Source organism: Brachyistius frenatus, unplaced genomic scaffold (assembly GCF_029030835.1).
Source record: "Brachyistius frenatus isolate BFR_SWC_R1_liver_20210118 unplaced genomic scaffold, ASM2903083v1 Contig_94, whole genome shotgun sequence".
NCBI classification, from domain to species: domain Eukaryota; kingdom Metazoa; phylum Chordata; class Actinopteri; family Embiotocidae; genus Brachyistius; species Brachyistius frenatus.
The window spans coordinates 789,292-803,535 of record NW_027210693.1 but is presented as its reverse complement, the minus strand read 5'-3'; the positions used below and the strand labels follow the sequence as shown (position 1 = coordinate 803,535).

General features: G+C 39.7%; 1 protein-coding gene across 1 annotated transcript; it reads right to left on the bottom strand.

The window, feature by feature from the left end:
• Positions 1 to 1,396: 1,396 nt before the first annotated feature.
• On the bottom strand, positions 1,397 to 3,921 carry LOC138628022 (sphingosine 1-phosphate receptor 3). The gene is made up of 2 exons (XM_069710747.1): positions 3,778 to 3,921; positions 1,397 to 3,374 (listed from the first exon to the last, which is right to left on the bottom strand). The coding sequence occupies exon 2, from the start codon at positions 3,303 to 3,305 to the stop codon at positions 2,148 to 2,150; it is 1,158 nt and encodes a 385-aa protein (XP_069566848.1). The 5' UTR covers positions 3,306 to 3,374; positions 3,778 to 3,921; the 3' UTR covers positions 1,397 to 2,147.
• Positions 3,922 to 14,244: the final 10,323 nt, after the last annotated feature.

Here is a 14,244-nt window from a genome sequence, read left to right as displayed (position 1 = left end):
GGTAAAGTGTGTGGATTATCCATCAGGGGGGCTGTTTCTGGAAGTTGCTGTAAAATTATTTAGCTGTTATTTTAATACTATTATCACTACAAACACAATTCAATTCACATCAGGGAGCTGCAGAAATCTCACAAGCAGATATTCGTAAACCCTGAGCAACAAAATCCAAACTACCAACATGTCTGAATATAACTGTAAACACGCAACATAAAATATGTTTACTTTTAATTTGGGTCCATCAACTATTTAAGTTTTTTTCCCCTAAAAATAAGACATATGCCATCCAGACAAAGCATCCTTATTAAGAATGGCTGTCTCAAAATAAGCACTTACACTTGCTATTTTTAATGCAATACTTAAATTTTTGTACATGCTGTGTACTCAACACGCAGGTAATATTGTGTACAAAACACTGGACACTTCTCAGCCCCAATGGGGGCTATTTTGGTTACGTCATTGAAGGGGCGGAGCCACCAACCTGGCAGAAGATGCTGCCATCATAAACACCACAACTCTACAGAAGTAAGTTATATGGCCACACAAAAGTGATACTCCTCACTATTGTCTCGTCAGATACGAGGACGAAAACACTTTCAATTTTGGGTAAAATGACCAAACAAAAGCCGGAATGCGTGTTGGCGCGTGATGCATTCAAATGTTGCTGTCTTCACTTCCGGTAAGTGGCCAGCTGCAGTTTGCAATTTGAAATTACAATGTGCTGTCAATGTTTACGTACTTGACAACTAAATATACTAAAATGTATTGTGCATGTAAATATAATGACGAGTAATACGCAAACTAAGAAACATTCATACGTTCAGGCCAGCCGGGAATTAGAAAATACCCATTTAGAAATATCCCACTTCCTAATTATTACCTTTTTAAAAGGAAGTGCTGCCATAAAGAGATGACGTGAAGCCTACTTTTCGGGGCTCTAAAACCTCCCACTTTCCCAATTCATCAGGCGTTCAGGTGTAATCTCCAACTCTCAGGGTGGAACTTTCCCACTTCCCAATTGCTCATGAATGCACCATTAATTTACTCTTTAAAAAAAAAAATAATAATAATATTTTTTTTTTTTTTTACTTTATTGTGGTGAAAGCGCTTCTTTCGCATCATATAAATACCTTCATTTCGTTTTATTTCATATGCCCCTCCAGACCTCCAGTAAAACAGTTTCATGCTTTAACAGTTAAACCTTAAAACACGCGCTAGACTGGAGCCATTGTTTTACTGAACATGCAGCAATACTGAGTACAACCAGCAGGTGGAGCCGTGGTACTAAAACTACTGCTTCACTTATATTCTTTGTACAGCGGAAACAAACACAATATATATATATATATATATATATATATATATATATATATATATATAAAAAGAAAAAGTTAGCAGTTTGACTCTTACTTAATTACTTGCAGATTGCAGTAAATGCAAAGCATACTGTACTGAGTAAATACAAAATTACAGAATACATAGAATAATAAATAGCCTACCATCAGCTGATTCTCATTACAAGTAATTGTCTACAATCATTCTTCATTACATTGTTTTTGCAGCACTATAATTGCACTTTTTAATAGCTTTATTTATCTTAGCTGGTCACAACTGTAACCACGGAGGTAAAAGTATTTTCTGTTGAAGGGTAAGAGGAGCACCATGTGTTTGGAAATCGTTGTTGTCCTGTGAAAAGCTTGTATGTTCAGAACTTTTTTTTTTTTTTTTTTAGTGAGCTACCCTGTTTCCTCTTTGTGACCGCACACTTTTCAGATGACACAACAGGTTTGGTTTATTTTCTCCACCCGTAGATACTTCCTCACGCAGTTAACCATGAAGCAATCAAATCTGAAGATACGACAAAAGGGGCCAAACCAACTGAGTCATTGATTGGCATCATACATTGATCTGTCTTATATCATGTGTGAATATGTTAATGAGCTTCCCGGTTATAGATGATGCAGATATATCAATAACAAGCACAAAGGAGAAACCACTGCCCTGCAGCACATGTTCTGTCTCCCAGTCTTCATTGAAGGAATCCTTCATTCTTAATTGATCAAAACTAAAAATCCCTTTTTGTCACAATGCTCTCCACAGTGTCTGCTGCACAAACGGATGCCCCTCAGATTATTACTGCGGTCCCTTTTTCAGTCTTTTCTGTCACTCTCGCGGACGGCCTCAGCACCACCTGTGCTCGCTCCCACCACCACCGAGACCTCCCCTCCACCTGTGTCCGTCTCCTGCTTCCTCTCCATGTCCGCCTGCCCGGAGCTCTGCTGGTTCTGGTTCTGGTTCGGGTTGTTCTGGCTGCTCCACGACTTGCTCCGGCTGCGGCTGGCCTCCGGAGACGGCCTGTTCCCGCTGTTTCCAGAAACCTTCCCCTTGTAGCAAACCCCACAAACCAGACCGAAGAAGGCCCGTCTCATCTCACGGCTGGCCAGGGTGTAGATGACCGGGTTCATGGCCGAGTTAAGCACAGCCACCGCTATGAACCAGTCGGCCTTGTAGAGGATGGGGCAGCGCTGCTTGCACGCCACGTCCACCAGGAGCAGGACAAAGATTGGTGTCCAGCAGGCGATGAAGACCCCGACTACAATGATGACGGTGCGCAGCAGGGACATGGCATGCTCAGAGTTGCTGTGCTTGCTCACTTTTCGGCTGCTGGACTTCACCAAGATATAGATGCGGGCGTAAAGGACCGACATGGCCAAGAGTAAAACCATGAAAACTGTGATACAGAAAGCTACATATTTCTTAGTGTAGAGAGGGAGGACGGTGGAGCAGTCAGGGAGGTTGTCCAGGCAGTTCCAGCCTAGAATGGGCAAAGCTCCAAGAGAGATGGCGATCAGCCAGCAGGTCCCGATGAGCAGAAATACTCTGTAGTTTTTGTTGGCATCATAAGGCCTCATTTTAATCATAGTCAGGTGTCTCTCTATAGCAATAGCCAGGAGACTGAAAATGGAGGCACCGAGTGCCACAAACATGCTGCCCTCTCTGACGAACCACAGGGCAGGTGACAGCTGCAGGGTCTTTTCTCCCGACAGCAGCAGGTTGACCAGGTAGGCGACTCCAGCCAGCATGTCGCAAAGCGCCAGGTTGCCGATGAAGTAGTACATGCGGTTGTGGAACCTTTGGTTCCTCCATATGGCCACCAGCACGGTGAGGTTCTCCAGGACGATGAAGCTGCAGATGATGAGGAACACGATGGTTTTGGTGTCCACGGTGCCGGGGCTCGTGCCCCCGCTCGGCCGGTGGTCCAGCTTCCCCGTGTAGTTGTAGTGGCGGTATATCTGAGGGTTGATCATCTTCAAAACGCCGGCCGCTGACACCGGATGTCAGACTTGAGCTGGGAGTCCAGTGTCCACTGTGTTCAACTGCAGCAGGAGAGATGGGTGTTATTGCAGAAAGCTGCCAGATTATAGGTCATGATGTTGCTATTATTTTCCTCATAATATTTTCCCTGATTGTTTGTAACCGTTTCTATGGGAAAAGGAGGTCATTGAGTCTCGCAAATACCTGTAAAAACTTTTGAAAATAGAGTCAGCATCTTAAAATAAACTGTGATGTTTGTTTACATAAGAGTCTTAAAAAAAAAAGAAAACTACGGAGAAGCTCCTTTCAATACATTAATCATATTTTCCTTTGCTTTTTAAACATGAAATTAAGTCTTTTTTTTGTTGTCACAATCATAAACTATAGCTTACACATGATCTGATGACACCCGGAGGTTTTAATTTGCCAGTTTGAGTCGTTTCAAGCAGTTTACGCACAACTCACCGCTGGACGCTCGCTGTTCGCGTTTAGATGAAAGTTAAAGTGAAGGACGAACATTTCACCGCTGACCTGTCGAGTCTCCGTATTTTCCTAGATTTAAACTTGAAGTCGTCCCGCATCGCTCCGCTGAAGACGGCAGCTCCTCATCTTTCGCTGATTGTCTGATCTGAAGCTCCGGAGTTGTCGACGGTTGGCTGGAAGTCAGACCCCTCCCTCTCCCCTCCCTCCGCCGGACAGGGGGAGCGCAGAGGCGGCCGAGGGGTCCGTTCAAAGCCTGGAGGTATGTGGATAAACTCAACGTGCTTAACATATGTTTCACGTATTCATCCTCACAGTTTGCTCCCACAAATAGTCAGCATTTTTTCCTCTTTAAAAAAAACAAACCAAAACTAAAACATAGTTACATAAAATGTTTAACAGGGCAGTTCATTAAATGTGTATCTTCAGGTTGCAAACAGACTTTGCTGAATTGACAGCCAGCATTTGTTATTACTGTTAAGTTTTAGCTTCTTTTTTTTTAAACTCCTTCACAAGTCAGAAATTAGTTAATGAAAATAATGTTAGTAAACATATCTGCCCAATGAAGCTGATTGTGATTTTGATTCTGAAGAGGTTTTTTTTTTTTTTAGTAAAAAAATGTAAATAATTAAAAATAGCTTGGCAGAAAGCTATTGGCTAGATTGCATTACAGTATTCCTTGCTCACTAGAGAAGTTCAGTGGTGGAAGAAGTATTCAGATCCTCAAGAGAAGTATCATCTGCAAAATGTACTTAAGAAAGTATACACAATGCAATAAATGCCCCCACTCAGTGTTTTACTGTTATGTGTTGAGTTTTAGTGCTTTAGTTAAGGATGTGCTTATTTTAATTACTTTATGTACCACTTTAATCTAATGTAATGCATCATATTCGATAAGATCATCAGATATTTGTATTGTTTCTGTTCTGTAAGAACCACGTATCTCTATGAAAATCAACAAGCTGTTATTCTGAGCAAATCCAAGAGGGATTGAAGTTTATTTATCTTAAATAGTTGGAGATTTTTCTCAACCCATAAAGGAACATCTAATCTGAAAAACTGTAACGTAACTAGTAACTAAAGATAAATGTAGTGCAAGACAAAGTACACGCATACAGTATGCTGTAAGAGTTTAAGCTGAGATGACTGCAGCCCATCCTTTGTTCTGGTCCTTCTGTTGTGACCTCATATCCAGGAAGGATGGGCAGGGCTGGCAGCGAGGAGGCAGAGGCAGGGAGACAGATGATGACTCTTTAAAATAGATGTGACAAAGTGGAATCTCCACTCTGAGGAGATTTTAAGACTTCTCCGGCTTAAAACTAAACACAAAATGACCCAACTGAGACTGAAACAATAAACTTTATTTTCAAACAAAATCCAGGGTTTGAGCCCAGAATAACTGAGTCACACACTCAAATGCTAAGAATCTTATTGCGTTTCTTTATATGGTGCCACACATTTAGCTGCTTGCAATTTTCCCTGAAGAAGCACATACTGTGCTGTGTCACAGACCAAATCATTAAATAATAGATATCTTCCAATGTCTGGCTATTAACCTAGAGGAATGTCTTGTGTGGTTGAATAAACAGCTGTGGTCTGGCATGGCTCCATTAGCATTGTTACGGTCACAATTCTCAGTAGTTTCCTGCAGATCGCACTGTGCCAGCAAGCAATGGGAAAATTTCAGGGAAAAAGCCAAATAGTTACTCTGGACCCGCAGCAAATCTGGGACCAATCACAGAGTGGGGCTACGTAAAGGCAGCTGGATTAACAGAGTGGGAACATGGTTGGAAAATCCTTGGGTTTTTCAGCAAACTGCAGTGATGTGGGGCTCGCATCTGCATTTACATAAACTTTGGGCCAAATATGAAACCATCAGCAACCCCGTAATATGTGGTTGGAGTGAGCATATGTCTGCGTGTATTCATAGACTACTGAAGAGGAGCATGGGTGGAGGGTTTTCACTTTTGTAGGACCACCCTCACTAAAGTGTAACTTTGCAGACAGTCACTTCTTTGGTTTGAGCGAAGCTGAATTTTCCTTTCATCCTCGTCAGCAGGACAGTAATTAAAGTCCTGTGAAGCTGTCATTTTTTTCAGCATCACATGTTGTAAGACTCCCCTAAATCATCAATGCACCATATGTGTGATTTCCTGCTATTATATTGCTATATTATTTAAGTATAACCTACATGCTGCAACCCCTCATTTGAAAGTACTGTACAATATAACCTTCCTTCCCACAGAGTAACTGACCTTACAGATGGTAAAACCATTCCTCAGGGAAAGTTTCCACTGCTGAGCTCCAGGCCGCCCTGAACATTTTACAGTATACAGCTTTTCTGTGATATTGTTAGCGGTTAGTATTCACATCCTTTAGAAAAGTAAACGTAGCCGTACCACACTGCTGAGCTACTCCGGCTAAAAGTACAGACGTATCATCAGTATATTGTGCTTATGAATTAAAATAAAATTTGTAACTAAGCAGCAGAATTTCCCCCCATTAGGTCTAATATTATATATTAGGTGATTAAATTAATATTTGTTATATATTTACATATAAGCATCAGTTTCAATGTTGCAGCTGGTCAAAGTGGAGCTATAAATAATACTGCTTTATATACATTTTGGTATTTTAAGTTAACAAAGCATGGATCATATTTTTCAACAGTGTTCATACAGAATGTTTTCTATCATTAATCTTAAAATTACATCAAGTAAATGTAATATTACCATCTGAAATGTATTGCAGTATAATATACCTTTGAAATAATTCAATTCAATTCAATTGAAGAGACGCAGAAGTCTGTATGGATTCTTTTAAATAGCTTTGTACAGTATCAAGTTGCTGTCAGTCGATAAAGAGCATTGAAGTACTCTTGACTCGGGCAGAAACATATCAAGGTATTTATTATTAATCATAAGGCTATATAAAAGCAAAGCCCATTTAGAAATGCCTGTTTGTATGAAATATTCCAAGGCCATTCATAATTGATCACAATGCAGTTTGTGTGACTGGTAATCTAATGGCCTCTCATGTAAAGCAGAGAAGTAATGGTTAAATGAAAATGGCCGGATAGAATGAAGATAAGGGCGCTGTGCTTTAGTGCTGTAGGCTTATTGCAAAAATCTATCTGGCCGGCATCCCTGCAGCCATTAGTTTGCCAGGGTTTGCCTTGTTCAGGCTCTCAACCCTTCATTACAGCGCAGGAGCTGGGGTCAGGTCCGTGGGCAGTGGGCACATCCATCTGCAATTACATGAAAACGCTGCCTTTAATTTCACCCTCGCCATTTTAAGGCAAAAACACACCCCATGAGTCTGGGCTACAAATCTAAGGCGGGCAGTCCCCTCCTGCCCTGTGGCTTTGCGGTGGCAGTATTTCTAGGCACGGCGGTCTCTTGCCTGCAGCTCCACAGAGCAAGGCCTCGGAGATGCTTCTGGGGCATAATTTCAGCTGTGGCACAGTTTAGTCTAGAATCTGCCAACTTGAGGAGGCCACACAAACAGAAATAGGTCTTAGGTTCTGTCATTTCCTTTGTCTGCCGGGATACTTAGTGCTCATACCTGTTGGCTCTTTTACTGTTAAGTGCAGGGCTTTTCATTTTCCATTTCATGTGTTTCCAGCCGAAAGATTAATCAGATGGATTTTTGAGATTCTGCCAATGGCTCTGACATCAGTAATACTGCAGTGGCTCCTCAACAGATTATCGAGTGTCAAGCTGGCTGACATTACCATACGAACATACATTTAATGGACTGTTTTCACTTAACACTGAACATGAAAAGAAACCCAGGAGCCACAGTTTTTCTGTTGCAGGCTCACTTTGACGGCTTCCGTGATAATTGCATGGTTCCCAGCCAAGGTTAACGCCTGCTCTGCCCACCTCCACGTACACGCACAAGGCAACGAAATATCACAAATACAGTTTAATGGAAAATGATCCAGTGCAACAGCACCCAAAAATCATTTCAAGCCATAATGTGTGGATCTTTTTCACCCCTGGCTAATAACGTACCCTTTAGATATATTTGATGCATAGAAGTGTTCAATATTAAATAAACCAAAAAAGACATTATAAGACGTGTAATCTAATAGCATACTAAATCATTTGAAATATTAAAATAGTGGTTTGTTTTAGTTTGGTACAGTCAACAGTACGTGCTGCTTTCAGCCCCTCAGTGTCTCTAACTTTATGTTTAGTGAAAGAAAATTCCTTTTGTCGCATAATAATGTTATCCTGAGTTAAAAGGACTTACAATGAAGTAGTCATTCTCCGTGAACATGTTCTGTTGTGTAACATGTATGAAATCTCTGTGTTGGGTGACAAATATACTTCTGTTTTTTTTTTTTTTTTTTAAAGATAACGGAAATTTAGTGGTCACATGTTTCATATGAACTCAGATCTATACTGAGATTTGTTTCTGCAAATTTGTTTAGCCTTCACGCTGTAAATGCAGCACATGTTTTTTATTTTACCACTGTCATCACCTTTATATTGAGAAATTGTCAGACAGGCTGCTAATCCTCATCTGCATTAGGTAGCGAGCAGAGCTGTTTCCTTTCCTTTTTGTTGATGGCATCGGCCTCCCAGACAGTTAATGTGAGTGTACAGCAAGAGTCCATTCATCACAAGGTTGAGCAGTGCTTTTCTCTCATGTCCATTAAACCTACAGTACTCAGAGCATGTTGTATTGATGTCCAGCAGTCATTGCTCATTGCCAGACTTACTGCTGAATGGAGGGCTATTACATTTTTGTTAACCAGAGAGGAATTTGGCGTCTTTCGACTACTGGGTTGATTTCATATGGAGCCACTAATAATGCACTGGAACGTGCATTATCTTTATTATTTACAGCTCTCTCCTTTACAACTTGTTCTTATTACATCACCCCGTTTAGAGAGCGAAATCCAAAGCAACAAATGGATAAGTATATCTGTCAACTTAAATACCTTTTAAACGAAACCGACACCAGAACTTTTACTTTAAAATCTTGTACAGTCTGTTTTTGATACAGAGAAAAACATGTTTTACTGCGGATACCTTAAAAAACCCAGTTTCTCTGTATTAATACATCCAACGTCCTGTAGCAGAACTCACTAACCACATACTTATTTTAGACTCAGCTGAGAGAAGTCAACTGGTAACACAGGTCTTCTCCTTTTTTTTTTTTTTTTTGCTATATTGTTGGTCTGTGTGAAAAGGAACACTAATACTAATGGCCGATCTAAATGGGTCAAAATTTAAACTGATTTTACTGCAGTTAATTTAACATTTTAATCGACTAAAAAGTTTGTTTTCTGTTTGTTTAATCCCTACAGTGTAACCACAGGACAAAATAATCTGAAGTAGCTTATAAAAGTAGGCTAATAATCAGACAATATACACTTAAACTGAAATAAAAAGGTCTAAACAGTTCCACATTTTCACCTTTTAAATCATTAAGGACCTCTGAAAGCGTCCAAAACCAACACCCAGAGTTCAGCTCTCACTGCTGGTAAGGTAATACTGAAGAACCACATGGAGTTGTTTACTTGGCTTCAAATGCATTTCTAATCAATATTTCTGTCAGCTGTATTCTTTATTTATATTAATTTCTCATAAGCTAAGTGCATTAACCTTAAGAACATATTTAAAACCAGTTATGTCTGAAATGTAGCAGTGAAAGCCTCAGTTAGCATCTACATATTGCTTTTCTGCACAAGGTAAACAACATTAGTTCTATATAATAAGATTATGTTGTATTGGATCAATGTTCTGGATCTCCATTTGGATCCACCAGACACCACGGCCTGCTAGGTGTTGCTGTACAATATTATACAGTATGTTTATTGACAATTTCTGTGACTGTGTTCACAACTCGTACTGCCAAACCCCAAATAAAACCAATTATCATCTGAACTCAAACATATAAACCGGTATGATTCAGGCTAATTATTTTCTAGGGAGATTAGCTATGTGTTGCTTCCTGCCTGTGGGATCAATAAAACTGCTCTTTAGCTCGCTATAAAAGTTGCTAAGATGCATAGTAAGTGTACGGGACTCCATTATAGTTTGTCCAATAAAACGTAGATGTACATTATAGTACGAAATCCTGCTGTGCATACAGTTGATGGATGTATGACATCATGCCCGAATATGTATCTCAAATATCCTCAGGCTTTTAAGCAGACACACAGTGGGCTTGAAAGATGCTGACAAGTACAACACAAGGAAGAAACTCCTGCGTTATGCTACTACTATGATGATTAATAACTTTGACAGCACCCACCTACATCTTCACCCATAATTACTTATTACTTTAAGCCTCGATATCATTTAAAATGGATGACTTAGTGTGTCAACATTCACTCTCCACACAACTGTCATGAACAGGAAGCTATAGAGAGAGAAAAACAAAACTTTGTGTACCAAGCTGTTAACAGTTTTCGTCTGCTGTAAAGTTGAGCATTTCAACATGGGACAGACTTGCTTTTAAGAGCCGGCCTCAAGTGGCCATTCAAAGAACTGCAGTTGTTGGCTGTTTGGCTTAATTCTTTTGGCCCAAGAGTTTGGTTCTTAGAAATATTTGTGTGTGTGTTCATGTGTGTCTGAGGAGAATCAAAATGTTCTGTTCTTTGAAAGAACTGTTTCTTTGAAAGAAGAACAGAACATTAGGCCTACTTCCCTGAAGCGAACAATACCTCACACAGTATTGTCAGAGAAAATGGCTCCATCACTTCATTGTTAAATATAGATATGAATCACCCATAAAAGTAGAATCACTCCTCATGGAGACACTCGCATTGTGTTCCTGTTCTGTGGGCTTTGTCATGATTCAAAGTAGTGTGATAACTCAGGATTCCCTCTTACTGGTAACTAACTACTGCTCTGTACAGTAAAGTATCCTGTATAGTACAGTGTACACACACACACACACACACACACACACACACACACACACACACACACACACACACACACACACACACACACACACACACACACACACACACACACACACACACACACACACACACACACACACACACTTTAGTTCTGTCTGGCGTTGCCGACTGCAGAAGTGCCGTCTCGGAGTCAAAGTGATTGTCTGGTGCCGATGAACAAGAGTCGGAGAGTCCAGCTGACAAACTGTCTGCAGCTCAGAAACATACAGAACGAGCAACGAGTTGGATCTGTTAAGAGAGAAAAGTGTGTTACAGTTCAGCATAATCTGTAATGTTTATTCATTAAATCAAAGACCTTGCTGTGACCTCATAATCAAAGGAACTTCACCTGTTACTGCAAGAGGCTCCTAATTTAATTGCATGCAATTATAATCTTAAATCTATCAATTTCTGTTGATTAATGCCAGTTTTTAAACAATTTAGCTAATTCACTTTTCCCATCAGTGTTTTAATACTTGTTATATGTCGAAACATGTTTGGTTTGTTTTCAAGTTGTCTCAGGAGATATGTTGTTGAAACTCACGCTGCCCATTTCTTAAAATATTAACCAACTTCCCTAACGATGTCAAACAAGATAAAAACAGAGAACCTCAAACCTCATCAGATTGAGACAGCTCTCATGAGCGTCGAGTGGAATTTATTTTACAAGAACTATGATGGACTGATTTTTTTCAACACTGTTTACTTTGTACATGCCACTGGCCTCGTATTGTGAATTAAATTTGTAAATGTCATACTTTTTTTTTTTATAAATAAATAATAAATAAATAATACATAAATAAATAATAAATATAAAAATATTTCTTCACACTATTAAGAGAAAAAGTGTATGTATCAAGACTGTCAAGTTACAGGTCAGTTTTCTAACGCTAATCTGAAATTGTAAAAAAAAGAGGTATTTATGGCTAGCATTGTAAAATCTGCCCTCACTGATGAGAGGAATTAATTATTTTAATCCACACTGAGAGGTTTAAAAAATTTCCCCTTTTTTTCCAAATACATTATTTAAATAACAATAATAACACTGTGCTAAAGTCTTCTATCGGGACCAAAATATTTGAAGTGTTCAGTAAATCTGGTTCTTCTCACATGGACAAGCTACTTTCTACTGATGTCGTACATATTGTTCCTTGTTCTTGAGGAAAAAAAAAAAACCTGTTGCTTTTTCAAGGTTCTTTGTTTTGAAGGTGTTTCCTCTCAGAAACCCCACAGACAACATCAGACCACGCTGCTTCCAGCAGTCTCTGTGGTCCAACTTGTAGCTGCTATTGTGTTGCTGCATTGTCACACTGTTTCCTCAAAGGATGTCCCATTTAGAAATGCTTCGTGTGTGTGTGTGTGTGTGTGTGTGTGTGTGTGTGTGTGTGTGTGTGTGTGTGTGTGTGTGTGTGTGTGTGTGTGTGTGTGTGTGTGTGTGTGTGTGTGCACAGCATCAAGGTGGTGACTTGGTAAGAGCAGGGCGAGGAACCCAGAGAGGACTGCAGGTTAACGGGTCAGGAGGTCAAACTTCGGGAAGTTCGGGGCTTCAGGAAGCCGCAGTGACACAGACAGACACACAGATTACACTTTGTTTTGTGGGTGTGAATTTTCCAACGCTGCCCATCAGCAGCATGCTGTTCACACACCGATGCTTCACTATTGTTAGATATGACATCATCTAATTACTTTTCTCATTAATCTCAATTCCATTGTGTATATTCTGTACTTTTACCAAACAGGAATTGTCATCCAGGACTTCAGTATTTTTACTTTGATGTATTTGGACTTTTACTTGTTAAAGGATATGAATACTTCTTCCACCACTAAATAGGTCAGAGTGATTGATTAGGTTGTAGCATATGTGCTTTTCTTATTATAAAAAGTCTAAATATTTTATTTAAAATGATCTGTCTGTTATTTATCCCCACGGGTTAAATCTCCAACATCCTCGTTCAATGTGAAGTTATATAGTCAAGAATTGAATTCGGAACATCTTGGTTTCCCTAAAATTATTCGTCATTATTTTCAATTTATTATTTTGTTATTTAAAGGAACATCTGGCTACATCTGATTGAAACTAATACAGTCCTGCAATAAATCCTGCGTTCATGTCCGTTATGATTTTTTGTTTTATAGCTTTAAGTGTAGTTCACTCCCATCCCACCTTTGTTTTAGTTTTCTCCCCTGCTCGAGGCTTAAAGTAACAAGTAATTATGGGTGAAGATGTAGGTGGGTGCTGTCACAGTTATTAATCATCATAGTAGTAGCATAACGCAGGAGTTTCTTCCTTGTGTTGTACTTGTTGTCAGCATCTTTCAAGCCCACTGTGTGTCTGCTTAAAAGCCTGAGGATATTTGAGATACATATTCGGGCATGATGTCATACATCCATCAACTGTATGCACAGCAGGATTTTGTACTATAATGTACATCTACGTTTTATTGGACAAACTATAATGGTGCACTACATATTCAACAGCTGGCTGCTGGCCTCGGCTCTCTCTTCTGATTGGTGCTGGGCAGGTTAATGCACAGTTTATCAGAGCTTTCTTTTTTTAAACAGCTGCCTGCTGAGAACAGTAAGAGAGTGAACTAGAACAGTGAAGTTTCAGGCTTCAAAGACCAAACAATAGGAGTAGGAAGGTTGAGGAACAACGCAGGTGTTATTAATAGCATAATCAATGACCCTGTTTTGTTCAGGTGTCCCACTCCTGCTGTGATGGCGAGCCAGCATGAACAATACCAGGACCCTGAAATCAGGCCAGCTAAATAAAATGCAGCCATCATTGATTTGTATTATTTACACCTGTGCTGTTTCCACTGCGGCATTTCAAAATACCTGTGAAGTAGCACGTGTGAAGAAAGGTGCTAAAAAGCTCAGTTCAACTGTTGGGTCACATTTATAGGACTGCACTCACATTGCAGGCACCTGACCCATTGTTAAAATGAGAATATTGATCGAAGCAGCTTTGAGGATGTGTACTTTCATAGTATTGTTATATCCAGCTGCCACATACTTTATTTTTCTAGATCAAACCTTCTTTTCTTCAGTCACTGAAAATATTTAGCAAAACTCAGCCAAATGAGAATCGAACTTGTCTCCGAAGCTTTCAGGTTTTCCTTTTTTGTTTTTGTGTTTTAAATAAGCCTTACTCATTTGAACTCACTTAGATCCGTCTTTAACAATATGCAGTGCACTCTATATTCAAATTATACAAATGTGTTGACGTTCAACAGATGAAGAACAGAAACTTGAGATAGGACACAAGATAACGGTGCTGAAAGTACAGTAACATGTGACATGAAGGAAATCAGACTTTAAAAAAAAAAAAAATCTTCATCTGCCAAAAGTCAGCGTCTCAGAACTTTTCATATCATCCTGTCAGTCATTCCCTTAATCATCTTTAGCATGTTTAAAATAACTTAACAAACTTCATTTTGGGCAGGAAGCTGACGACATCTCACCCCTGCCATACTTATAAGAAACTAGAGCTCATATTTTACCAGAAGCTATGTGCGTCCTCTGAC